The 27239-nt window shown below is 41.5% G+C and overlaps 1 protein-coding gene across 1 annotated transcript in view; it reads left to right on the forward strand.

Moving 5' to 3' along the window:
* The first annotated feature begins 14461 nt into the window (after positions 1-14461).
* LOC128936447 (ras and Rab interactor 3-like) overlaps positions 14462-27239 on the forward strand; it is a 153231-nt gene continuing 140453 nt past the window's right edge. The window contains exons 1-2 of the mRNA XM_054275382.1: positions 14462-14836; positions 17131-17241. Coding sequence (XP_054131357.1) covers positions 14680-14836; positions 17131-17241 — 268 coding nt within the window. The 5' untranslated portion in view covers positions 14462-14679. The remainder of the gene's footprint in view (positions 14837-17130; positions 17242-27239) is intronic.

A 27239-nucleotide genomic window follows, 5' to 3' on the forward strand; every position in this document is an offset into this window, starting at 1 on the left:
TTCTCTACCTTTTGAGTGCTGGATACTCTTAGAACCCAGCATAAGGTTTGGTGACAGCTGATAGGGGTTGCTTTCTGGCTTATGCAGGGGACATTTAGCCACTGGGTTATTCTTAATGGTGCTCCTTCTTTAACTCAGTCTTCATAGGCACAGAAAAGAACTTTTCTGTATTTTACATTTTGTAAATATGCCAGCTTTAGGTAACAATTTAACTCTTTCTGGGACAATGAAGTATCAGCTGGTGTAGTGAAAAGTCAAAGGCACCAGTACTGTGATAACTCTCCAAATATTTCTGGTTGTTAATCTTGGATTTTCAGTCTCAGGCAAAATGTACACACATCATAAATACAACTACAATGTAATGGCAACACTTCTCTTTTGCCTCCTCAGTACTGAGAAGTTTGAGGCTTAAAATAGTGATGTGCTTGCCGCATGGATAGTATTAGAGAGACAGATGGTACACTGTTCTCACTTTGTAATCATACAACCCATATTTCCATGGACCTACCTACTGCCTGATAAGTCAGCAAGTGAATACAAAAGGTTAACCTGTTAGGAGTGCCCTGGTAATTAGAGAATTGTCAAGTGTTTTCTGCACTGCTGAGCACACTGGCGCGCGCCGATTATTTGCTAGGGTTTTAAAATATATCTTTCTCTTACTCTTTTAATAACTCTTGCTGGAATGGAGAAACAGAAACTGATGTGCCTTCCAAAGAGAACTCCTTCTCTCTCACTGCTTATACATACACAGCTGGGAAAGTCGTGTTCCCCTCATGCATCACAGCTGCTGACTTGGTGGCATATCCGATAAATGGCGTGTGGTTCTCAGGGCAATTCCTAAATTCCCTTTGAGGCTCCTTCTAACATACCGACTCATGTTGCAAGTGTCCTAGCTTGTTTATTAGCACTCTTTTTTTTTTTTTTTCTTATTTTGCATTAAAAAATTCAATTTACTTTGTAAATCATTCACAATAGTGGCTGCAGTGATATCACTGGTTTAAGCACCTTTTCCATTTAACCTTGCCAGGATTATATGACTTTCAATCCCTACTGTGTAAGCTCTATAGCAGTTGTTCTGGTTCCTTTGTATCTAAGCTCATCTCAATGTGATTTCTGTTTCTTTGTTTCTGAAATATCACCTTTATTAAACTTTTGCTTTCTTAGATAAAGTGTGAAACAAGCATTTCAGAGGTGCATAGGGAAACCTATTGTATAAACAAGCAGTATCTTCTTATGAAGACATGAAAAAACTCTTCGGGAATATACAAAGAGAACAAAACTCTGCAATTTCTCTCCATGAACAGTCTATTGGTTTTGCTGGGGTTTCTCCAAATAAAAAATCAAATTTCAATACTGGGTACATATTTTCCAACATGCCCAGAAGTGTGTTCCCAGGGCTCTACGTAAAGGTTTTCCTTAATTTCTACTTCTCTGAAATAGTCTTGTTATACAAGCCTAAAAATGCTCCGGGAAGGGTTAGTGAGGCCTATTATCTTTGATTTTTTCTTTTGTTCTGCACACAAGTTTATCTAATCAGATGGTGATGCAGAAGCCTGGATCCATCACAGTAGTTAACATCAACTGTTGTTTGCTGAGTCCTTCCTTTCATCTTTCTTAGCTTGTCCTGAGACAGCAGTTTCCAAATTGATCCAAAGCAGCTATTGCTGGAATGACTATAAGGAATAGTTGAATAATGATGGTTGGGCAGAATTAATTTATTATTCTTATTATTTTCTGCATGGTCATCTATTTTCTATGGCTCACTATGATGTAAGGAAAAGATCTGATTCCTGTAAAAAGAAGAAAAAAATATTTGCATTGATTTCACTAGGTTCTTATTCAGGTGCTGTGGCCTGTTTTAGTCGTGACCTTGTTGGGGTCCTGATTACATCAATTAATGTACTAGACAACAAAAACCAGTTTGAATGCTGAGAGCTGTAAGTTGACTAACTGACAAGTGAATCCTCAGATTTTATGTTCTTCAAAAATTTTTTACAATAAGGTTGGGAGCTATTCAAAGTTTCAGTGTTTTGCTGTTAATGAGAGATTTTTATGGTTTTATGGTTGTTTATACATAATGTTATGGGACAAAGAAAATTATCAGCCTTGTTAGGGACTGAGTCCCATCTGCATTCTGCAGCACATAGCTCTCATTCTCTATTTGTCTTTTGTAGGAAAGTGTTTTAATTCCTACTGGAATTCCTACTGTGAAATCACTTTTGGAGAAACAGAGAAACATACTGATGCAGAGACTAATACATCTGCCTTGAGGCTATTCTTTGTTTTTCTTTTTTTAGCACAACTGGCCTAGCCTAGCAAAAGGAAAAAAGATTACAGAAAAGGTAAAATGGTTTCTTCATACTTTCTTTTCATAAACAAACAAAATGTACTGACAGATCAAACTCCTCCAAGTATCAGCATTTAAACTAGTTGCCAGCTGTCTGGCATTAAAAACAAGTCTTGTTGAGATTCAATCTCTTCAACCTTGTTTTGCAACCTCCAGTACTAATTGATGCCCAAGTTACATGGTGGGCTAGCTGGCTTTTTTATTTGTTTTCATCAGCAAAGCCTCTCTCTATCTTCAATAAATTATTTAGTCCTTTGTGTGTATGGATGATCATTAATACTGATTCTTACTAAGCCTTTGCATACACACACACATACAGATATAAAATGTACAATTGCTCTCATTTTACTTAATGAAGTTATAGAGTGATCTATTGAGACATGACACTGTGTGCATGTTGTAAATAATTCAAGAGTGAAACAAGCTGCCTGAGCCTTCAGAATAAATATTGCACATCACCTAAAATCAGACAGACATTTGATTTCACTTCTTTAACATTCTCCAGGTAGCAAAAGAGATATGACTGAGAAGTTTAAAAGTACTGCTGAGCTAGATCTAAAACATTTTCTCTCCCTCAAAGTATGCTTCTCAGTGAAGTCTGAGACTGTAAAATATTTTACTTGCTAAATAGCATTAAATTTTTAAAAGTGTGAGGATGCCTTAGTACCCTTGAGTTCAACATGGAGGAATCATGACTATTCATTCTAGCCAGATATTTTATCAAGGCAAGGAAAAGATTTTCACTGGTTTGGATTCTGTTACAATGATTTCTGGTTGAGGCTTTTTCAACAGCCTGAAAGTAAGAAAAATTGTAAGTAAGAAAAACAGCATTTAGGATACTTACCTGCTGTAAGTTAGCATTTGAAAATCACTGTGAGCGTGCAAATGCTCAGTGTCTGCAGGTAACTCAGTGTGATCCCCTGCACAAAGCTCTGAGTCAGGGGCACTGTGTCAGGGACAGCAAAATGGTCTGGATTTAATGTAAATTCTGCTCACATGAATTGGTTCACCTGCCTGTTCAAATGTGGAAAAAGTACCAGGCCCTGAGCATGATTTTTGTGTGTGTGACTTTTAAGCACATTTTTTTCCTGGTTGACTGGCTTGCTCAGAGTTTTGACAATGGGCTGGGAGAGTTATTTTTCCTAGGCCTTAGTCCAGGGTCCATCACCAGGGGAAGAAAGGGGTTTGTGCTTCTGAGCTCCCTCACCCCCACAAGCAGTGCAGCAAATCCCGAGAGCTGCGCCTTGCTGCATTCCCAGCTCCAGGGCAGCACTGCAGGATGGCACATGGCAGAGCTGGCTGTGCCAGGCACGGAGCAAAAGGAAAGCAGGAGACAGCCTGGCTGTTGGAGTTTCTGATCTCTTCTGGGGGGAAAAAACAGCCAAAACAAAGCTGTGCCCTCTCACTTGGTTTTCTTGGCTAAGCCTCTGGAGATTTTGTGGGTTTGCTCTGCATATAATTAAAAATTCATTAATTAAGGTTAACTTAAAAACTGAAAACAAATTTTCAGGCTAGTTAAATCTTCCAGAAGTCTTGCCTTTTAAAAAAAATTAATTTATTAGAATTTGGAAGTCTGACATAGGAAACAGTTTAGTTACACAATAGCTTGCTATGAAACATTCACCTCAATGATCTGATTTATTTCCAGCTTATCAACCATCTTGATAGCTTGGGCAGGAAAATTACAATAGGTTTCCAACAGCAAGAACAAAATATTGCATAAAACTCCACCCCACCTCTCTTTTCTTTTCACAGTCAATGCCAACAGCATAACCAATTCTGTGAGACTCCATCAGTCCCAAGGCTAAATTCAACTCTTTAAAACCATTGGCAAAGGGACAGCAGATCTCTTTTTTCCAGATAAACATTTATTTAGCTGTATTTTTATGTTATTATTGAAGATGTGCGTGCATAGAAATAATGTATAAAATTATTTTTTTCAAAAGCTGTGGTGTAAATCATCATTTTATAATGATCATTACAAGCTCTCTGATGCCATGGTGCTGTGCCAGCCAGTTGTGACTTGGCCTGGCTGTTCCCTTCCCTGTGCCTCCAAGCCAGCTGGGTATGGGTAGGATCTGTTCCTTGGAGTTTGCTGGTAGCCAGGTCCCACCAGTGTTCCAAGCTCAGTAGAGCAGCTCCCCCATGGCCCACTCACAGCTGACTGAGGCTGTGGGCTGTGTGGAGATCTCATTTACCATCTGACCCTCCAGGAGAAAGGTGCTCTCAATACTCCATGGTCAAATCAGTGTTTCAGGCTTGTAGGATCTGCTCTGCCCTTCTTCACCTTAAAGTTTTCCCAATGTGCAGTGGCAGCTGTTTACCTGAACAGAAAATACTGACAAATCTTGAGCAAGAAGCTCCACCAGTAATGCTTCCATCTCTTTGTGGACCCCTATGAAGAAGAAAACCATTTTTTCAAGGAGAAGGACCTTGAAGGAGCTGAAAGTCGGTCCCAGGCAACAGCAAAGGTGACATTCTGAGCATGTTTTGGCCCCCTTCCTGGGGAAGGCAGCTCTGGAGTGGGTCCTTTAGGCCACCCTGGGCACCACCACACAGCTGCTCAGTGTGCAAGTCAAACCAGAGCTGGTGGTTTGCTAGAGGTGCATCCCACTCTACAGTCTGCAATTATAAAATTTTTCTAGTGGCCACTGATGGTAGGAATGATTCTTCTTTTAATCATCAAGACAATTTCTAGCACTAGGAAGAGGTTTTAGACATATCCCAGGACAATTCCTTCGCTCACAAATGAAAATTTGATGGTTTTAAACATGGTTTAGAAGGCTATAAAGAGCAAATAAAACTCAAGTCTCCAATGCTTTGTTTCTGAATCTGTTCTGAACAGAACATTTTGGATGGAGTATTTAAACATATTAAGTGTTTCTGTGGTCAATTTGCTGATGCCTGAAGTGAATATTATATTCATTACAAAGGTTTATTTGAGTTTTCTTGCCCAGAACACAGTTGAAACATTGGACTTTCCTTTGCAACCTTCACTACAGGCAATACATAGTTCAGTAGTGCTAAGGCTGAGTAAAGTCACAGGGAAAGGTTTTATGATGTGAGCACAGGCAAAAGCCATGGGTTGTTCCTTCCCATGCTTGAGAGAGGTAATTATGGTGTTTCAGAATATATAGTGACAGATGGACAAAGGTACACTTTTATATTTATCCACAAGTATAATTTAATACCCATTTCTGAGCAGAATTGCTCTGTGTATTCATTTGCATAACTGGAAGGGTCTTGACATATCTAGCTGCATTTTCACTTCCAGTAACACTAATCTTGTTTTTCCCATGGTCTGATTAAACTTTGAAAGCATCTTGTATCACAACCCTCCAGTGCTCACCCTGCTATCAGGAGGGAGTTTTGATTTGTTTGAGGAACCTGGTGCTGCTGACCCTTAACAATTCCATTTCAGCTGCCTGACCTTGCTGATTCAGTAACTCCAGTGGTCATCTCCAAAGGGTGGTATTATCCCTTGTGTCAGAAAGGACTTCAGCTACTGGAAAGTTTGTATGGGGAAGTTTTATTTTCTTGTCACTTGCAAAAAGATGAACTGTTCTCACTTAGAAGAAAGCAATAAGGACAAACAGATGCTCAGCAACAGCCCAATTAATTATCCATTTTATAATTTCAAGTTACCCCAAAGCATGTCTCTGGTTTTACTGATAGATGACTTACTTTTATGTTTAGCTCCTTCCTCACTCCATTGTTTCCATGGTAACACCTCTGAAACATTGCTTCTTTCTGAGGAGATGAAACGTAAAGTGGCTGGAATATCTCAGGGTTTAAATATTAAATGAAAACAACAGAAAAATGGTGGAGTGAGTCAGACATTACAGGCAGGTGACACCCGCAATATCTGCTACTAAATTGGACCATGGGGTAGTGCTACCTTTATTGTTCTCCTACTACAAGTTGAAAACAGCAGCCAGCTCTTAGGAGTTGTCCTGAACCTGGGCTATCCTGCTGCTGAGAGGCAGCTGAGCATGCTTATGACCAAGCCTGGCTAAAAGATCCTGCTGCTAAACTCTGCAAGGAGTCAGGAACAGCAAAAAGTTAATTTACAGGAGTGCTGTATTTATTATTTGCCAGTGATAAACATTTCTTGTTAAAATTGGCAAAAGCTGCAAATTTTCTTGGTATTTTGCTGTAAAATCTGTTAGGAAGCTAACACGGAAATACTGTAAAAAGCATCCCTGCCAATGTTTGAAAATACACCAACATTTGCTTTGACCATTTTCACTAATGGTAACAAACATCAGTTTTTTGGGTATGGAGGTTTTATCTATGCTGCAGATGTGGCCATTTTTGTGAACTTTGAGGGAACTTCTATGGAGGATTCTTAATGTGATGCAGCTGCAGTGATGTCTCTCTCCTGCTACACCAACCCTTTTCAACTTCACAAAATTTGAAGACTGAATCTTCAAAGCAGACCTAGTGATGCTCATTTCCCCAGTCCAGTTTGTTTCACTCACCCTTCTGATCCACTTTGATTCAGGTTCCCTCTGCCTGCTCCCACCACTGACTGTGCCCAGCCCACTGGCTTAGAGCATCTCCTGTTCTGGCCTACCAAAGCTCTCCCTTCCCTCCCTTAAATGCCTTTTCAGACAAAAACCTTTCTCCTTGCTGTTCTGAACCTGAATTTCATAGCAGCCTTCTCAGTTCTCTCTTCTCTTGTCTGAACATAATGGGGAGCAAATTAACCCCCCTTTCTTATGTTTTCCACGTGAGAAAGCATGAAACAACAATGAAATAAATGCCCTCAATTCCTCATACAAAACACTCCATTGAGCACTATTCCCACTCACTTGATTTCTCTGACTGCCATTCCCTCTAGACTATCATTTTACATGATATTATACACTGAATTTATTTTCCTGGACAAGGTTGTTTTCTTCCTACTGCCTATAAAAGAATCTGATTTCTACTAACTATACAGAAATAAATGGTAAGAATATCCTTCCCCTTCTCTGATTGACATTTGAAAGGTACAATTCCTTTTAGCTTTAACATTAGAAGTTTTTAATAAACCTTTGTTTTTGAAAATCTGTGGTCATATGAGGAGGAAAATTCCCAGAACTACCCAGCTCTGCTCACTAGCAGTGATAAAAAAAGATGCCAGCCAAAGTAGGAGGTGTAAATTTTCTTAACATTTTTCACCATAATTTTATTTTAAAAGTTTTGATAGGCAGTCAAACAGCAATTTCAGTATAAAAATGGGTATTAAGTTTCAGAACAAGCCCACTCAACATTAGGTAGAGTTGGTGCTGCCTTAGGAGAAGGGAATTAACAAGATGACCTTTCCAGGTTCCTTCAAGCATGTGTTCTGCAAGTCACCAAATAAAGACAGTTCTCACCTTTCCAGTGTTGTTGTTTCAAGGACATCAGTTTCAGGACACGTCCCTGCACTCGTATTCAGCCTTTGGGGTTTGCAGTTGTTTTTCTCCATAGTCACTAAGGATGAATACTTGCTCTTCTCTTTCTAATCTAATGAGGGAAAGGAGCTGCCCTGTCAAATCTCTCCCAAGAAATTTCACTGGACCTCTTTGGGCTTCAGGCTTTCAAGCACTGACACCACGTGAGGATTTTTTTTTGGTGAGAGAATTATCCAAATACACAGGAAGCTTCCTCCTGCGTATTCATAAGATCACAGCAGCCTGTGGTTTGGGCTAATAACATATAGCTGTTGAAAATTTTTCTCACTGTAATGAATCAATTTTTGCGTAGTTAATGATCCTTCTCATTCTGAGGGACTAGCAAAGGGTTTTGGAAAGAATTCCCAGCAGGTATGAAAGCTAAAAAAAAGTGCGTTTCACTGAGGTGTGAGAAGATGTCTCCTCAGTAGCTGTTTTGAATTTCACTAATTTCAGACACATAAAACTTTCCAAAAAGAAAAAAAATGGAGAGCATTTTATAGAGCTGAATTTAGTTTCTTTATCTGGGAGTAAAATGAGATTATGAAGAGCAAACAAATGTGTTGTATGCTGATGGAAAAAAGGGCTGTAATTAGCCCCAGTCCCTTGTGTTTAGCATGATGCCAGCTAACCTCATTCCTCACAGTTAAGGGTAAGCACAGTCAAACCTCCCCAGTCCTCTGGCAGCAGGGCTTAGAATCAATACTCAGCTTGAACCCATGTGTAGATTTGAAGAGGAGAAAAGACTTCTGTTTATAGAGAGAGGAAGAAAGGAAAAATTTGCACTGGGCCTAGAAAATCAAGAAGTGGGGAACAAAGTCATGTAGCAAACAAGGAAAGAGTAAGGGAAGCAGAGAAATAGGCAGAAGAGAAAGTGACTGTGAGAGCAGAGAGGAATAGAAAACCAGGGGCAAAATGAAAACATAGTAAAGTTAATTGACATTGGAATTCACTGCAGACAGCAAACTTGAGAAACTGAGAAAGACAGTATGTGTGTGGGGAGCATATGCTTTGTAACAGTCTCTGCAATTTAACCCCCATTTCAGTATGCCTTTATGCACGTGCATGAGTTCTTCAAATCTGGCAAGGATTTAATCAGATGCCTATATCCCTGAGAAATCTAGAGGGCTTTAAACATAGATGCTGTGATGAATTTGGAGGGCTTATATAATATTGATTTAAGGGTGCAAATATTGAGGTTTTCCTAACAAAATCCCTTTTAGCTAGATGTTGATTGAAACCTTATGAGCAGAAGGACACATTGAATACTATTGATATGCATAATGTCTCTCCTTCTGTCCTGCAAGAAGACATTTTGGTGGGCTTGGAGAAATGAAGAGAGATGATGTGCCTAAACTAAAATGTGTTAAAAGCACATGTGGGAGATAAAGAGCCAACTGATCTTATTTTCTTGTACTTTAAAGATCACATCAAGTGTATAGATCTGGTTGGTACCATTTACACTTACTATATGGCAGGAAGATTATATGCACCAGCTTGACCTCCTTCCTGTGCTTATGTGAGGTTGTTCATGGCATGAAGGATATGAGAAACTCCTGCTTGTAGCATCCCTACATACTGTTTGTTGTTAAACTTCCAAGTAGGGTCTTGGCGAGTGTGTGGGTCCCAGCTGTGTTGAATGTGGGGTGTAACCACAGATGCTCATCAGAAATACAAAGTAGCATTACCTAAGATTATTAAAGAGAAAACAGCAGTAGGAAAACTGCATGACATAAAACACAAGGGAGGAGCTGGCTAAGTGAAAGGAAAATGTGGTTCCATGTTACAATGTGAGACTGACTTCTTCATAGTATTTAAATTTTGGCTTACAGTTCAGTTATTTACAGCCTTGAAAGCAAAACAAAGGTCTGAGTTAAACTATAGAAATAACTCTTTATTAAGGAATACTTCTGCCTCTGAAGCATGCTAAAGTACCATGTGATAACACAAGTGACAACTCTCCATTAGAACTGGGAGACAAAAAAATCTGAGAATGCATAGAAAGACATGGGGGATCTCAGCACATGGATGAGTCCTGAGTACTACAGCCGAAGCTTCTCTGTAATATAGTGGATAATAACAATGGACCTGCTTTCTAAATGTCAAATATGGTTCAGCAAAGCACCTTTCACCAGTGCTTAAAGAGCCATCTGGATATATATACACACCTAGGGAGGTAGGGTGCCTGGAGTTACAGTTCAACACTTAGATATTGATTTGCTTTCTCCAAGTTTGTATTCTAAAGTCATATTTGTGTACCTCCTTTTGCCAGGGACTTGGTCCTAAATAAACACAGGATTGCTTTTTCCTTGACAGTCAGGTGATTATGGACTGTGCCAGCTAGCAAAGGCAGGATCCCAGTCTCTTTTCCCACCAGTGCCTTTCCTCTCAGTTAAATTTGTATGGCTTGTGGGAGATTTTTGTGTCCTTTTTTAAGGAAACATTGTTGGTTTTTTTTTAATATTACCTCTTGACCTTGCAGATGGGACAGAGGGGTCGATACTGGGATTCCAGTTGTATCAGTCAGAAAAGTTGGACTTGAAAAGGCTCCTAGGGCTGGTTGGGCACTTGTCACAAACAATCACCTTCTAACCATCCAGAGCTTCCCAGCTCTTCTGTGCTGGAACAGTCTTCATGGCCAACTAACAGGGCCTCAGCTTCCAGCAACCACACCATGCTGCTGCTTTTCTGATCCTTTTAGGGGGTGCCATAGAAAATTAATCCAAACATACTTCTCCTTCAACTCTCAGCAGCATCAATATTTTCTTCTCAGATGAGCTGCTTTCATGGATCTCCTGTGAGACACTTCCCTAATTCAAAGCTTTTTGGCTGTTTCTCAGTTCAAGACACTAATTGTGCTTGAGATGAAAAACAAGCACATTTGGCAGTGCTAAATGAAACTAACATTAGTATGTGCTTCTAGTGAGACATTTTGGCGTGGGACATGCACAAAAGTTAAATTATCACAATGATAAACACTGCAATAAGAAAAAAGATTTATTTCTTGTGTTTGTCTTAAAGACAAGTGCTATTTAATATTTTTTTCCTCTACACTTTGTTTTGACAATGTTTCTCACATACCTTTAATTTTCAAAACATAATTCTTTCAGCAATCCTAGACCTAGTCTGGAAAACATTTTGTTCTGATTATACTGGAAACAGAACATGTGAAGTATCACCAAACCACTCACTGTGAAAGCATCACTCAGAAAACCATGTGTGTCTTACTCTTTTTTTTTTTGAGACTATTAATGGAAGGCTTAGCTGAATTTATCTACAGTTGTTCTTCTTGCTGTAAGTGATAGCAATAATTTAAATTTAAAAAATAAATGCAAATATCTCTAATGTCACCCTATGCAGTAAATATTTGCTTCATTTTTGCTCCCCAACACTGTGTCACTGTACCCTCATACACAGCATGGATATCTTAAATCAGATGAAAGTTCCAGTACTGAACATTGTTCCAGTAACAACCTCCATGTGAATGGCTCAAATGTACTCAAACAGACCCTCCTGGTGAGAGGTAACTGGAGCTGAATTCTGCAGCACACCTTTTCCCTTTGGGACACCCTACACAAAAGGTTACCTGACACATTTCTCAAAAAAACCCTCAGCAAAATAAAAGTGATTTGGAATTCTGTTCTGAAAGTTTAGTATTCAAGAACAACTTTGAGGCTGCCCTGTGATCACCAGACTGATTAAAAATGCTAATCAGAAGCTGGTATGATTAGGAGATTAGTAGTGTCTGAACTTTGATCTGCCTCATTTGTGTACACAGGAAAGGGAGAGACACACACCATCACTGAGAACTGCTTTCATGTAGCAGATTTCCCCTCTCTAAGGAATTCACGAAAGTACTCCTCACTGTTTGGGTTCTTGCTTCTTGCTTTCAGTGGTTCACAGGGAAGGCCATAGGGTTTCTATAGTCACTAACTGTTAACTTCAAACCAAACAACTTTGTAACAGCCAAGAAAAAGAAAAAGCTCTATGTCAAAACAGGCAATATTATATCAGCATTCCTGTTACTAACCATGTGCTTTGTTTGATCCATGTGATGTTCATAGGATCCGACAGAATTAATGAAAATCCCTCACATGTGAAACTCAGGACCTCTAACAATGGTAAACAACACATTGACACAAATATGGAATATCTGTGAATGACAGCCTCAACTGCAGACACAACTCCAGACACAAATTTACCTCAGTTGTGGCAAACTTGTCATTGCATGTAAGTACAATATCAGTACTTAATAGTTAATATCAGTACCTTTTCAGATCAGGGGTGCCAAGGCTTTGAAAATGTCTTCAGTGTAAAGAATAAATAAGTAAATAAACACAGTAACAAAAATCACAAGCAACTTTCATCAGTTGTAGGAAGAGACCCAGCCATTAGAACAGCCTCTTTGAAGCCCTTATAAGTGAAGAATGGTCAGGCATTGGAACAAGCTGCCCTGGGAAGTGGTGGAATCACATGAGAAACTGACATGTAACAAATCCTGGAAGTGTTCAAAAGATGTGTAGATGTGGCACCTGGGTACACAGTTGAGTGGTGAATGTGTCATTGCTGGGTTAATGGTTAGAACTGATGATCTTACAGGTCTTTTACAACCTCAATGAATCTATTATTCTAAGCAGATTATAAATTTATTTTATTAAAAACCGAATAAATCTCTGCAATCTCCTCCAGTGTCACCATCCTTCTATTGCTAGATAAAATCTTCATACAGAAAACTACAGTCCTGTCAGCTCTGCAACTCTCATTAAACACACAAAAAGGGCATGGCAGACTAATGTTTGCATTGCCACTTTGAGTGGATGGGCAGGCTTTAGTCCCAGAAATGAGGTGATGGAAAGCCATGTGGAGAATTAGCTCCCATCTATTACAACAGCTGACAGGGTATAAAGTAACATCTCTACTGATATGGCCAACCAACACCTTCACTGGAGCTTAAAGATCTTCAATGAAAAAACAAGTCCACTATAAATAAAGGTGCTGATCTAAAGACCTTCGGTTGCCTTTATCCAGCTTCCATCGCCTCTGTGTCTATTTTTGGTCAGGGGTAGCTTTCACTATTCTGGGTTCAACTTTGAGATTTCCTATCTGGCCATGGAGAGCAATCAAGAGACATAACCTGATTTACAATCTTCTCTATTACCTTTTTGTGCAGTAGGCAAGAGCTCTCACAGTTACCATTTCTCTCTCAGCAGCTATAAAGGGAATGAAAGAGAGGAGACTGGAGCATGTCTCAGTGCCATTCTTCTGACATGTTTTCCTGCTTTACTGTAAATCAGAAAGTCAAAAGCCCACAAGAGCCTAGGTGCCCATGGAGCTTGGGCAGTTAAGAAACACAAGTTTCTGTAGCTACATTCACGTAAAGAAGCAACAACACCAACGCCACTGCTCCTCTTTGGCTCTCCAGCTTGAGTAATGCCTTTTGCACTTGAGACAATTGGCAGTTTTCAGCACGAATCCAGAGCAATTTCACATGCAGTGTGTACCACAGCATCCTGAGCATTGTGCTTCTGCATCTTACTGTAGTGGATAGAATTCACAAGCAAAACGAGAAAACACATTTCAATGATGGGAAAACAGAGAATTGGTGATATTTTATCTGTGATTATTTGTTTACGTGGATATTTGTATTATAATTATAAAGCCATGACAAACAATGCCAGATATGTGTTGCATGTTCTGAAGAATATAGACAATGATCCAGAGGGAATCACCTGAAAGGCCTTCTGTCGTAAACCCAACGCTGTATCAAAAGAAGATCAGATGAGTTAATCCCGGTTTGTCTACATGTGCTATCCCATGCTTTTCTGGGAGGATGCAGAACCGATGCGTGCGCTGTAGGAGGAAGTTCCCACGACTCGCTGGCTGACAGTAACCCCTTAATTAATATAAACATAAAATTTTAGTTAAAAGAAATAAATGAAATCTCGGTGGCACAGCCTAGAACTAACCACCCTTCCACAAAATGGGTCATTAATTTGCCATCCCAGGCACCCCGCGTTGGTTGCAGCGCAAACTGCGCGCAGAAGCGCCATTCTCCCCATGGAACCCCTCTTGAAAGGCATCTCCTGAGACAGGTGGAGAGCCCCGAGCTATCGGTGCCCCTCGCCAGCCCCGGGGCGCTGCAGCCCTCAGGCCACCCGGCCCCGGCCCGCGCCTCGGCACGGCGGCACCTACCGCTGCCCGCTGCCCTGCGCGCAGCGCCGCCGAGAGCCGGGCATTCCTGCGCCGTGCGGGGAGAAGGATTAATTTCAACACTTAATGCCTTCCCCCCGGGCCGGCGGCGGGGGAGGGCACACGCGCGTTGCCATGGGTGCCGGAGGAGCACCCAGAAAGTTGCGGGAGAGGGGCGGGGAGAAGGGGCCGAGCCGCCCGCCGGGGCTGAGTGCCCGCCCGGCGCCGCGCTCAGAGCCCGCTGGCAGCTGCTGTCACCGCGGCGGCTGAGTCGCCCACCTGCCGCCTACGGCTGGCGGCGGGGGAGGGAGGGAGGAAAGGGATAAACTTCAAACTTGGCCGGGCGGGCAGGGAGCCGCATGGATGTGTCCGTGCCTCGGCGCTGAGTCGCAGCCCGCGGCGCGCTGTGGGGCGGCCGCTGCCCGAGGAGCGCGGGGCGCCGCCGCGCCGCTTCCTCCGCCGCCGGCCATGGGGCGCGGGGCTCGGCCCGGCCCCTGAGCGCGGCGCCTCCCCCCCGCTCCGGGCTGCTGCCGCTGCCGCCTCCCCGCCCGCCGCCACCTGCCTCTCCCTCCGCTGCGCCGCTGCCGACCTGAGGCCCTGGGCATCGGCTTATCTTCGCGCTGCGCCCGACCGAAATGGAGCCGTCCGCGGGAAGCCGCCGGGAGTGATCCCCGCTTCCCCACCGACCCACTGGCCGCCCCCTCGGCGCCCGCGGTCGCTCCGATGGAGCTGGAGGAGACGCCGCTCGCCCCTCCGAAGACCATGCTGCTTATGCTGAGGAAAGTTCGCAGGAGGCGGGAGATGCTGCTGCAGCAGCTGGGCTTCATCTGCGCCATCCTCTTCTTCGCCTGGTGCATGTCCAGCCTGCTCTCCAGAGCGGGTGAGTGGCGGCGGCGGCGGGACCGGCGCACCCCGGCAGGGCCAGGCGGGCGGCCCGGGGGCTGCAGCCGCCCCGGGGCTGCCGGGGCTCGGCGGGGTCAGGCGGCGGTGGCTGTTCCCGCTTGGGGGCTCCCAGTGGAAATGCCCCGGCGGGCGGGCAGGCGGGGGAGCAGCGCGGGTTCCCCCGGAGAAAGCCCCGCGCCGGGAGGATGCGCGGCCGCTGCCCGGGTGAGGGGGAAGCTGCGGCGCTGGCCCCTGCTCGTCCGGGGCTCCCCGGGGCCGCGCCCCTCGGCTCGGACACTGCCCGGGCATCGCGGGGCAGCGCTGTGCCTCCGAGCGGCCCTGCAGGAGTTTCCCCCCTGCCGCTGCATCAGAGTGGAGTTCTCTCCAGCCGCCTGTGGTTCCCTCTTCAACTTCGGGCTGCCTTTGGTTTTGTCTTCAGGTTGTAAACCTCCATCATCAGCTATAGCTGCTTCTTTTCTCAATCTCACACACACCCCCAACACCTGTTCCCCCGTTACGGTATAGATTTGACAGAAAATTCTGCATTTTTGGCTGGGAATGGTGCTAATCTTAGGTTTTATAGAGAGAGTATTGTAACAGAGTCTTTTGCATCATTTGTGCATGTGCTGTATTGGTAAACTGATGCATTTATGATTAACCGTATCATTCCCATTTGCTCCTCTGCCTGCTGGCTGTAGGAGTTTGGGCTGTAAGTATGCAGCTTCAGGCCCTCATCCTCCAATATGCTTTGCATCCCTCAAATGCAAAGTGTAAGGTTGCTGGGACAGCGCTTGGGTCTCTGGGTAGGGCTGCCAAAGTCCTCGAAGATTTAAGAATAAAATCGACTAAGCCCATCACTGAGCATCTACATTTAATATAAGAAACTCAGATTTCAGCACAGTTAGGATGGGTCATCTGCTGAAATTAAAGCTGAAGTTCAAGTGTGTGCTTTAGGGAAGAAAAATCTGCTGGAACTTGTCATAGTTTGTAATGCTCTTGTGCTCAAATTATTGCCTGGCTTGTTTGAGCTGTATCTAGGATGGCAACAAGCCATCCATATAAGAATTCGGTGTCTTAGACCACATTAGCATATTGCTCATCTTAAAACTTTCAACTTGGAAACAAGTAATGGGGGTACGAATATGTTTGCATAGCTTGAGGGATGTTTTTTGTTGCAGTTGTTGTTTTCCAAAACTTTTTTTAGGTTTTCATGAAAAATGTCATGACTAATGAAAGTTTTTAATCTCCTGGGTTATCAACTAAATCCCTCATAACCTAATTTTTGATAGTATGCTGTATCAGGTAGGGGGTTTTTTTCAGCTGGCTAATTTACAGTACATATTATCCATAAACACTGACCATCTGTTGTCTATGTTTCTTACAATTGTGGCTCAGAATATTTAATTCTGGAAAAACTAACTTCCGAACTAGATTTCATTTTTTCAGGAGTCACTAAGAAAACACAGGCATTACATGATGACAGTATAAACTCTAAAATTGGCCAAGGAAGAATTTTTGTTATTACAATATGTTCATTTGAAATGGATAAGATTGAGGTGGAAGTGGTTTAATTAAGGGGGTTCTATTCTTTCTTTGGTTATTATAATTGCATATGGCACATGATCTCCTAAGTGCTCCTGTACTCTATCTAACAGGTTCTGTTGAGAATGCTTCTGGAATATGCATTATGGTAAAAGCTCCATTGATTTCTAAAAAAGTTTTTATTTTTTTAAAGTCTTATGAGAATTCACTGTGATTTCCATTTTCTTTGACGAATTAGGAATGGTTTGATATTATTAAGCATAGCCAAGACTGAAAACTTCAGAACAAACTAAAATGTAACTGGAACATATCCATATGCATTTTTATTTTTTCATGAAAGCAGTAATGTAATATGTGCAAGTACAGATGACTAAATGGAAGTGTGATTTTTGCTCATGTCAGCATAGCTGGGCTGGTTTCATCTATAGGAGCTGCAAGTGTTGACTTTCACAGGTACAGGCTTCAGCATTTGCTTGCTGCAGAATATTTTCCTGCTGTGGGTCACAGCCAAGTGTTCTGGTAGCTCTGATAGCCAGAACATGCCAACAGCTCTGATGTGGCACCCAGTTGCACCCTTTGGAGCTAGGAACACGTGTCTGTTGGCATGTGCTCCAGTCACACCTTGGATTTTGCCCCATTTGCATTCTGATGGTCTGTCCATGCTCCTTGTTCGTGGCACCTGTAGTCCAGCTGGGATGATGCAGGAAAAAATTGATGCTAGTGGGCATAATGTCTTTTTATTTAATATAGGCCAAGAATCAGCTGTTGCAGACAGAAGCATTATATCAGGAATATGGAGGAATAGAAGGTTGATGGCATCACCTAACGGGACGCATGAAGAGAAGAACTGTACAGAGCCAGGTAAGATGGGAAGACATTGCAGTGTCCTATAAGCTCTTGAGATGTATTGGGTAGTTTTGTCATGACCAAGCTGTGGTGATGTGTAAACATCAGTGTTAAACTTAAAAAACCCCAAAAAATCAGGACTGTTCTGTGTAGAAATGGGGTTTATTGTGTTACATAATGACATGATTTTATGTATCAAAGGCAAAAGGTAATGTTCAGATAAAGGCATGTTTAGGGTCATTGTGAGACTAGTGTGCCCACAATTCAATTTCTGTAGCTTTGTTCCTTTGGTGATTATTCATTTCTGTCCAGCTGATGTATGTGTATTGCACAAGTCATGAGAGTGTGCTCCTCTTGAAACTATGGGTAGCCAAATATGCAGTGTTTTAGATGACATCTGAGCTCAGTGATTTATGTTCATTTCTGTTGCACTGTTAATCGTGGTTTGCTAGTTTAGTGATAAACTGTGTATTCAGAATAGGAATTTATGTTGTGTGGAGGGAGTTGATGAGGTAAGTAATATGGAAACCCTGGAATCCATTTTACTTCAGGATGTCTATCTTGGCCAAGCAAAGAGAATTGATTGAGGGCAGGAATGGATGATGCATTTTAGTATGAGTGTTAGTCCACAATGCTTTCATCTTCCCATCTGTCTTTCCAGTGTGTATTTCCTTGCTCTCTCTCCTTGCCTCTCTGTGGTTTATGGTGTGTGGGAGATGAGACATTTTGCCAATGGCACTAGCCAAGTTAATTTAAAGTTCAGATTTTTTTTTTAATGTGACTCTTTGATAAACTCTGTGGTGGCAGTGGAGTGTGCTCCTTCTCGCCAGCATGAGTTCTGGGATGCTGTCAGCCCCAGGCACTAGGAGAGTTTGGAGCAGTGTTCCTGCCCTCTCTCACATGTTTGTTGTGATACTGAGGTGCCAGTTCTATAGACTGAGGGTCACTAGTGAGCTTACACACTCCTGAGAGAGGAATGGAAGAGCACAGCTCAAAGTGTGTGGGTCCCAAAGTTTTAACTGTATCCTCTTGATGTCCAAGGGCTTCCCCATTCTCTTGTTAAGAACTTTGTGAGTCAGTTTGCCATGTTCTGCATCTGCAAAGTTATGATGATCTTGATTTGTCTGGCAAAGTTGTTAACAAACAAGAAAGAATACAAAAAGGATCTTTGTATCACACATAGTGATTCCTGATGAATCTAAAAAATATTATTCTTTCCCACTCCTCTTTCATTTTCCTCCATATATGTGGATGCATCAGTGTGATCATGTCTGAGCACATACTTGTCAGCACACTTGGAGTTAAGGCAATGGAGGCCACAAAATTATAGAAGCTAGATCAGAAAGATACCTGTGAAAGTTCTGGTGGAGACTTCCATTTAGCATGAATGAGAACTTTTTCACAATTATATGATAAAATGACTGAGGCAAAAACCTGCTTGCATGTGAATTGGAGCTCCAGAAGCAATACTGACTTCTGCACATGTTTAAAACAAATAGTTGAGCTTCCTCCATTCTTTTAAAGCCATAAGATTAGTTTAAGAACAATTGGAATAGATAAATACAGCTGGCTGATTTTGATGTGCTTTCTGAAATTCAGGTCTCTGAGGTGCACTTTTCTCTGTAACCACAAGAGATGGACACAGAAGAGGCCCAAATATGCCTCAGGATTCTGAAGTTTAAGAAAAATATCACAAGACTTACATTAAATTACGAGTTTCTAGTCACAGTAATGGTAGTAGCCTTTCTTTTAAAAAGTGTTTCTCCAGTTAGAACACAGATTTACAGATCAAATCTGTCACAGGATTGCAGTTGTAGCATTTTTAATCACTTCCTGTTATTCTGCAGTTATGTACTGCTTATCACTGTGTATCTTCTGCAGCTGAAGGGGGAATTGAGATGCTGTAGGAGTGACTAGATGTAAGCTGCAAATAAAGGGAACATCTGAAAATAGCTGAAGTTGGTGTTTGTGGTCAGGAGTGGGTCCATGAGAACCCATTATTGTCATTGCTCTGTAACACTTCTGTAGACTTGGGGTAGTGTTTTTTCTTGGCTTTGTTTTTTGTTGTTTTTTAGTGTATGGGATGTTGACTTGCTGTTTTTCTATTTATTTTTTTCATTCTTGTCTGGTAGCCAGGGATTGAAATTTGTCATGTAATGAGAAGGGAGCAATGATGGAACACCTATCAGAAAGGAGCCAATAATGTAGCTCATCTCTGTGGGAATGTAGCTTGTGTAATCACATGGATACAGAGAGAGAAGTCCCAGGAAAGGTCAAGAGACTTGGTGGAGATTGCATAGAAGATGGGTGAGAGTGTGGATTTTCAGTTGGAATATGAATACCCGGTTTCCTGTGGGCTCCTTTATGAGATGTACTTACTCTCACCTATGTCATTTCTGTGTCTGCTCTGAGCACGAGGGGCTGTACCAGTGCATGTCTGTGTCTATGGTATATAGCAGTTTTCTTTTGTTGTGTGGATGTTTTTATGTGTGTGTTTAGGATACAAGAATTTCATAGTACCTTGAGAAATGCAGGTTCTTGCTGAGAGCCTGTTAATCCCTTGTGTTATTGCTGTACTCCCTTTTCATTAGCTTCCCACACAAGTCTTCAGCTTTACCCTCCTTTTTCCAAAGGCTTTCAATGGAGTTAATACATTTACCACTTCACTTGATTTTATTGCTTAATGTATAATTGGAGAAAAACCCCCTCAATTGTTAGAAAAGGCAGCTGTAGAAGTTTATAACACCGTGAGATCCCTGCACTTCACAACGCTGGCAAGAAAGGCCTCACCCTTTGTAATATATCTTGGGATAAATCTCTAAGATTCTACAAGTAATGGTAGAAGCTTGTGAGAGCTGCTATCTTCTAGAAGCTCACATAGTCTACACTGTTTTAGGTTAGTCTCATTGCTGAAGTAGATAATTTTGTATTGTGTTCTTCCACAAAGATTGATAATGTTGCTGGGGAATTGTATCAGAAGAGGAAAAATGCTAGTCTCAACAATGCTGCTTTAAAAAAGGACCAGAGGAGTCTGAAAGAGGACAAGGAAATACATGTATGTGCGTGTATGTGACTGGAGAGGAAAAGCTGGGTGTTTTGCATCAGGAATGGTAATCATGAACATCTTAAGAAGTGTTCCACGTTTTTTCTGATAGTAGTATTCTGCAGTCATGAAGAGTTATAGATTGTCTCTATCCCATAGCAGCAAAGGAACTGTAGGTCAGCTGCAGGAAGGAGGTGGAGCCTCCTTGGGAGCACCAAGCCAACCTTGGTTCTAGTGTGGACCGAGACCAAATCCTCACCACAGTTAACATGTTCTGAAGCAGTTTTCTATTAAAGATCATTCCTTGCTTTAAACTTCCCCATTGTTGAAAGCTTCTCTGCTTTGGTAAGATACTGGTCTTTATATTGTCCTGGAGGCTGGAGGGCCTATAGGTTGTATGTAGAAGGCTCTGGACTTCGGAAATTTCATGAGAGCCTGGGATTTTTGAAATATAAATTGTAAATTTATTTGGTATTGAGTAACTCTCTGGATGGCTTCCTCTTGGAGGGAAACCAAGCTACCTTTTCCTCATGGCTCTGGGTAGATTTCTGTGGGAGGAGGAGTTGACCTGACCCTCACTTGAAGCAGAGGGATCAGAAAAGAGGAGTAGTTGTCTCTAGCATCTTAACAGACCTCATTAGTTTGCAGCCGATTTTTTTGCCGTATCCAAGCTCTTGCTTCCATCTGCCATCAGCTTGCTAGCTTGCAGTGCCATCTGCCCAGAAAGTCTGATTTGTAGCTTCTCTGCTCCAATGGCATGCCTCTTGTTTCAGAATGTTCCCATGACTCCATGTCCTCCAGAACGCCAAGTAACGTTTCCAGGGCACATACAAGGTGGGGTGACTGGGTGTCATGATGTTTCTTACCACTTGCCTCCACTGGGGCATGTCAGGCTGCTGAAAATCTGATCCAGACTCTTTGCTCTTGTGAATATTTTCAAGTAATCCCTGTGTATGGGTAGATTTTTTTTCCTGTGATTTAGAAATGGGGATATATTTCCATTGTCTTCTGACACAAGTTAGGGAGTGGCCTTGAAACAGAAAGGCAGTAGGGTTTTCTTGCCTGTGGTTTGTCAACCATGTTTGTGAGCTACAGTGATTTTAAGTAGTTGGCAGTTTGGTTCAAATGTGCTCCTTCTTTTGCTGTTAGTGGGTAAAGATGAATTGTGAACTGGGGGAAAGACATGGTTAGCATTTCTTCCTGAGCCATGCTGCATTTTAGTTTAGCATTAAAATGCACATTGTAGCAATGCTTTGTGTACCTGCAGTGAGAGAGGAAGTATCAGTTCTCTACAGTAAAGTGTGTTTCCCTGCAGCATGTGTGTGAGTTCTGAGTCAGGATCAAAGTCATTAAGTCTGTGTATATTTTACACAGTTAGTTATAACCTTGGGGACTCATGTAACATGTCATGCATTGTAGAGAAACTATAGAAGTCTTAGGCAGCTTTGTTAGTGTACCATAGAGAGAACAAGGGCCTGTTATTTTTTTCTACAAAAATCAATGATGACTGGAGAAGACAGGACTGATTCTTCCAAGCAATTTTCCAAAGGGGCAGAAAACATTATTTCTTGTACACTTGTGGTAAAGACACTATAGGAACTATTGATTTCCATAAGTTGTATTTAACAAACACAGAGCTTATAAGTGCATAATTCTTAGCATGCTGGATTGATGTATTCTTTTTTTCCTTAATCTATAAAATCATAGAGTAATAAAGGCTGGTGGAATATATAATTTTGTGCTGATGTAAAGTTTCTTTAAATGATGTGATAATATGTATTTCTTTTAAACAATGAGCTCATGATCTTCCCTAGATCAAACTTCCATTTTGTAGCAGGGATGAATGCCTCAGACCACCACTTTTAAGGATGTGGTATTAATAATCTCATTGTAAACCTTAGTTTCACAAACAGCCTGAATTGGTAAGCTCAGCATGACCTGCATGTGCTCTTACCATGCATTCATACAATACCTAGCACAGAAAGACCATGGTCTCATGTCTCTCATTGAGAGACAATTATTGTGTTCTGTTATTTGCAAATATTTCCCACGTGCATATTAGTCAGACTTCCTCTCTGCCTTGATGCATAGAATATGTGCAACTATTGTAGTATGATAGATTTATTGATAGTGCATGCATATGGATTTAAAATATTTTGTTACTCCAGTGTGTTATGCCCTCAAAGACCAGGAAATTATCAGCCATAAACATTCTATTTTCATGTTGGTCTAAAAGGAAATGTATATGAAGAAAGGTTTAAGAAACAATTTCTTAGTTGCTTCATACATACAGTATTCACATAACATATAGTCCTGTGAATGTGTATTTATTTATGTAAATAAATAAATTAGTTGAAAGACTTACTAATTAGCTGGCACGTAGCTTATTTCTGTAGCTACTTGTCATATGCTGGTGGGGTTTTATTTGTTTTGGGTCTGCTTTGGGTTATTCCCCCATACCCAGCAATTCCAGACTCCCTCTTGTCCCTGTAGATGCTGAGTGGTAAACTTTATTGATTGTGATCTCATTTGTATGGCTTCTGATTCTGGGGAAAATAGATAGTGTGACAGTTTAAAACCACTGTTAGATGGGTAGTTGATGGCAAATGACAAACATGTTATCACAAGTTTTTCTGCTGTGACTGCCAAGTCTCCTAAATCAGAATTCACACCTAGGTTGAGATTGAACTTCTGACATCTTTGCATGGCCTTTGGGTGTTTGAGTATTAAATGGTTATGCAGGTAGGTGTAATTGAAGTTAGTTGGGAAAAGTGGTGGGGTTTTTATTTGTGTTTTTTTTTTTGTTTGTTTATTGTTTTGTCTGTTTCTGGTGGGGTTTTTTTTTTTTTTTTGGGAACCGGTGTATGAAACGTGCTTTGACTAAACGTAAATTTTGAAAAATAATCATCCTTCTCTCTGAGCTGTTCATTTTCTAGCAGTGTATTAAAATTGGCATCCAAAATACTAGAAAGAAACGAGACAAACATTTCTCTGTGCTTTGACTCAACCTGCCAGCAGCATCCCCTGGAGAGCTGAGAACCGAAAACGAACTCCAGGGTAATTTATCCATTTTGCCAGGTTTAGGTGTCAAGTTTGCTAGAAGCAGTTTAACACACAGTAAATTAAGGTCTGACTAAAATGCCATGTTGAGATGTAGTAAACAAAGGCAAATAAAACATATTAAATAGTATTTTCTTATGTTACTGTATATTCTTAAAGCTAGTAAAAATACTACTTAATATAATCTGTATTTCATATGACTCAGATTAATTTACAGTTGGCTTGGGTCCAGTTGAAGCACATTGTGGATAAAGACTTTTACAAGCTGTCTTTGCTTTGGAACCAAGAAGCAGGCCTGAAACAAAAATCCAAATTTTTAAAATATAGCCACTTCAGAACTAAATGTATTGTCTGTGAACACAGGTTCATACTTGAAACATCCAGGCTGAATGCTCTGGAGTGCTAGACTAAGATCTCAAGTTCCCTGTATTAGCCCAGCTCTAATATTTAGATATCTGATTTGCCTATATTTCAGACCATATTACCTAGGCATTCCTCAGATATTAATGTAGTAGTAGTGCAACATTTCTTTTTCTGTAACTGCAGACAACTCAGGCAGAGAGCAGCTGTGTGAATTATTAGCCTGAGGTCAAAGAGGAAATACATGACAGAATCAAATCCAGATACCTCAGTTTTGATTTAGGCTCCTGGAAAAATGATGTTTGGACCTCCTGAAGTTCCATCCAACCTGAGATGTTCTGTAATGTGCAAATCAAATAAATTATATTTCACTCAGGGCATATTTGAAATCCTGAATTAGGGATTTCAAAATCAAAGTTAATAAGACTTGGACATGCAGCTCTCCATGGTATTGCTGACTGACTCACCTTTAGTGGGGGATAATGTGTGTGTATTGGGCTATGTTCTCTGGTGTGACTGGGGAGTTGGACCATTTTATAGATATGTGTAGGGGGGATAGAATATAAGAAAATAAAGATAGTGTAAAAAGTAATCTTACCCCTAAGGAGTTGCAGCTGGGCCAAATATCAAAGATTAGGAGCAGGCCTGACTTTACCAGGCCACAGCTGTAAGCAATGAGAAGAAGAGTGCTGTAAAAGAGTGGGGTGGCTGGGTGAGAAGGGAACTGGAATCAGTGGCTGCTTGGTGAAGCAGAAAGAGTCAGTGCTCTGAGGAGCTGCCCAGCTGAAACACCAAGAAGGTATGGAACTTTTGTGATAAGGAGACAACAGTATGGAGCCCCTGCAATAAGGTGACAACAGATTTTTGCTCCACTTCCTACTTAGCAAATGGTGCTGTTGGTATAAAAGCTGTGTTTAAATGTACCTATCCTTGTCCATGGCAGTTTTGGTTTCTGTGTCACTTTGTATGGCAGCTGGCACTGAAAGCGCTGCTGTCCTGCCTCATGTGGTGTGCAGCTGCTCCCAGAGCTGACTTTGCTGTTGTAGGTAGTGGGTTGAGAAGGCCTTGTAAATCAGCCTGTGAGCATTAATCCACCCTGCAGGGGCTGCCTAGCCCAGTCTTTATGGGATTCCGGGTTGCTTGACAGATGCTAAAACGCTGGATTCATTTCTGCATCTCTGTCCACTCGGTGTTTCATCAGTCTCACTTGGACCACCAGTGTCCAAGGAGGATTCAGACAAAACTCTACAAGTACAGAATTGAGCTGCAGGGAAATAGAGTGTGAAAAGCACCTGGAGAGAGGAGATTGTCACCAGAAGCTGCAAGAGGGATGGAGAAATCTGGAGGTTGTAACTCTGTGGTAGTAAGGCTGAGATTATCCTGTCAGGCATCCTGGAGTTGGAGGATAGATGAAAGAGACATGTGAATGAAGAGAGACTGAATTTGGATGGTGAACCACGGGAGAATCTTGGGAATTGCAAGGCAAAGAGGTAGGCCCTGGGATGTAGTGAGCAGAAAAAGTGATAAAATAGAGTGAAAAATCGAAATGTAGAGAGAGGTTTGGTTTTGGTTGGGCAAGAAATTACAGTCAATTAGTTTTAAACTTTGTTTTGCTAATATTTCTGATAAGAACCTTTATAATTGTTTTTTTGGGAAATTACAAAATTTTATTATCTGTATTTAGTTCTGTATTCTTTATGCCAATGACATTTTACAGAATAGATGTGGTTACCCACCCAGCAGGGTGAAAATACCGTATGAACCTGCTGACAATTCAGCTGGCATCAAGGAGGCAAGACTTTCAGGCAGTAAAGAGTAGTGGTTTTCTTTATTCTTTGAAGTTGACAGACATTGAAGACCTGCTAGTAGAAACTGTACTAACCTTAGAAACTGAGTCAGATGAACTCCTGCTGGAGTTCTACTGGAAGTTGAAGTACAGCAGAGCAAATACTTCAGATGGAATGCAGGTTTCCATGTGTATGTTGTCAGTCGATTGTTTCTTTCTGTTTCAACATGAGATTAATAGTTTAATGTTAATAACAGGTGCTACATTAACAGTGCTGAGGGTGACACTATCTACCCATATTGAGGAACAGTGGTAAATGTGCCTTCCTGCAAGCAAGAAGAGGATAATTTAGACTTTGCCTGTTCAGTTTCCATACGTGCTTGTTGGAAAATTCTCAGAGATTGCCTAAACCTGACGAATTACTTTTCCCCTGAATATGATGCATTCAGTTGTTTAGTGGGTTGAGGGCAATGTGATTTGAATCTATTGCTATTCAAAGGTATTTAAACCTTTTAATAGCAAACTGTAAGATATTCACAGATGGTGGGAAACATTTAAGCTGCTGGAATGGAATTTTTGAATGAAATTTATGTTTAGAAGTTTAAATTGACTGAAAAATGTGGAGAATAGATTTATTACCCACTCCCCCCATTTACTGTGAATCAGCTTGTGCTTTGAGTTTTGTGAGCTCCTAGAACAAACCTGACTCTCTGAGAGAGACAGTTGCTTGGAGCCTCAGGGAGAGTGTCTGTGCTCCCTTAACTCTCCCATCAGTACAACCACAATAGTTTACAGCAGCTGAGACTCTGCCCTACAGATTTAGATGGTGGGATGATATTTCTGGTTTAGTTCTTTCATAAGAACGTTGTCTCTTTACTTTTCATGCCTTTGTAAAGGTTGCCCTCTTTACTTGATTATGTAATGTGTTTTTAAACCCCTCCATAGGGTCTTTGGCTGCTGTTGCCTAAAATTGTAAGGCTTTTTCTTACGTTCTGTAGCCTATTGCCAGCCTTGCTCTTCTCTGTTGCTGCTATCCTTTGTCTGCTTCCTTTACCTGCACTGACACTCTGAGCTGTTTCCAGTGTCTATTTACCTTTTGTTGTTATTTTTATGCAGACACTTCCAGAGCAGAAGGTGAAAGAAACTTACCTGAAATAATATCAATCTCTCCTTTCTTGAATCTTACTTGAGGAGCCATGAGTACTGTGGTGCTCTGAGAAATTGGCCTGCCAGGACTGGCTAGACAGAGAAGAAGTCAAAGCTAGCATATTAATTAGTCCTGTTTCAGTGATGTTTTGGTGGTTGAGGGTGGGAGGTCCCTGTAGAGGTACAGTGTTGTCTGTCCTTGTTATGAGATGCAGTGGTAGGCCCCAAGAGTGCCTAATGAAAATGAGCAAGGAAAAGAAGACTGAAAAAAGGCAAAGTGACTTAGCCAAAGTCTGAGGAGAAGGTCAGTAGCTAAGCTCCATTTCTCCCCCACATAATCATACATTGTAGCCTTATTAAGTTCATTGAGCTTGGAGCTCCATGCCACCATCAGCACTCCTTCCTGGTCAGCTCATGATTTGACTCTTTTATTGCGCTTATTAAAATGAAAGATACAACTTTTCACAGAAAGTAAAGCATTAGAACTTCACAGCTAGTTAAAACTGGTAGCTCAGTGCTGCACTACAGAGCACTTCTTGTCTTCCACATAGAGGGAGAAGTTGTCTTGGAATGTATAGGTCTTCCTAGCTGCTCCATAGAAGAGGGTGAGTGCGTTCC

This window comes from Melozone crissalis, unplaced genomic scaffold (genome assembly GCF_028551555.1).
Source record: "Melozone crissalis strain CALT ecotype California unplaced genomic scaffold, PUWL_Pcris_2 ptg000018l_1, whole genome shotgun sequence".
NCBI classification, from domain to species: Eukaryota; Metazoa; Chordata; class Aves; order Passeriformes; family Passerellidae; genus Melozone; species Melozone crissalis.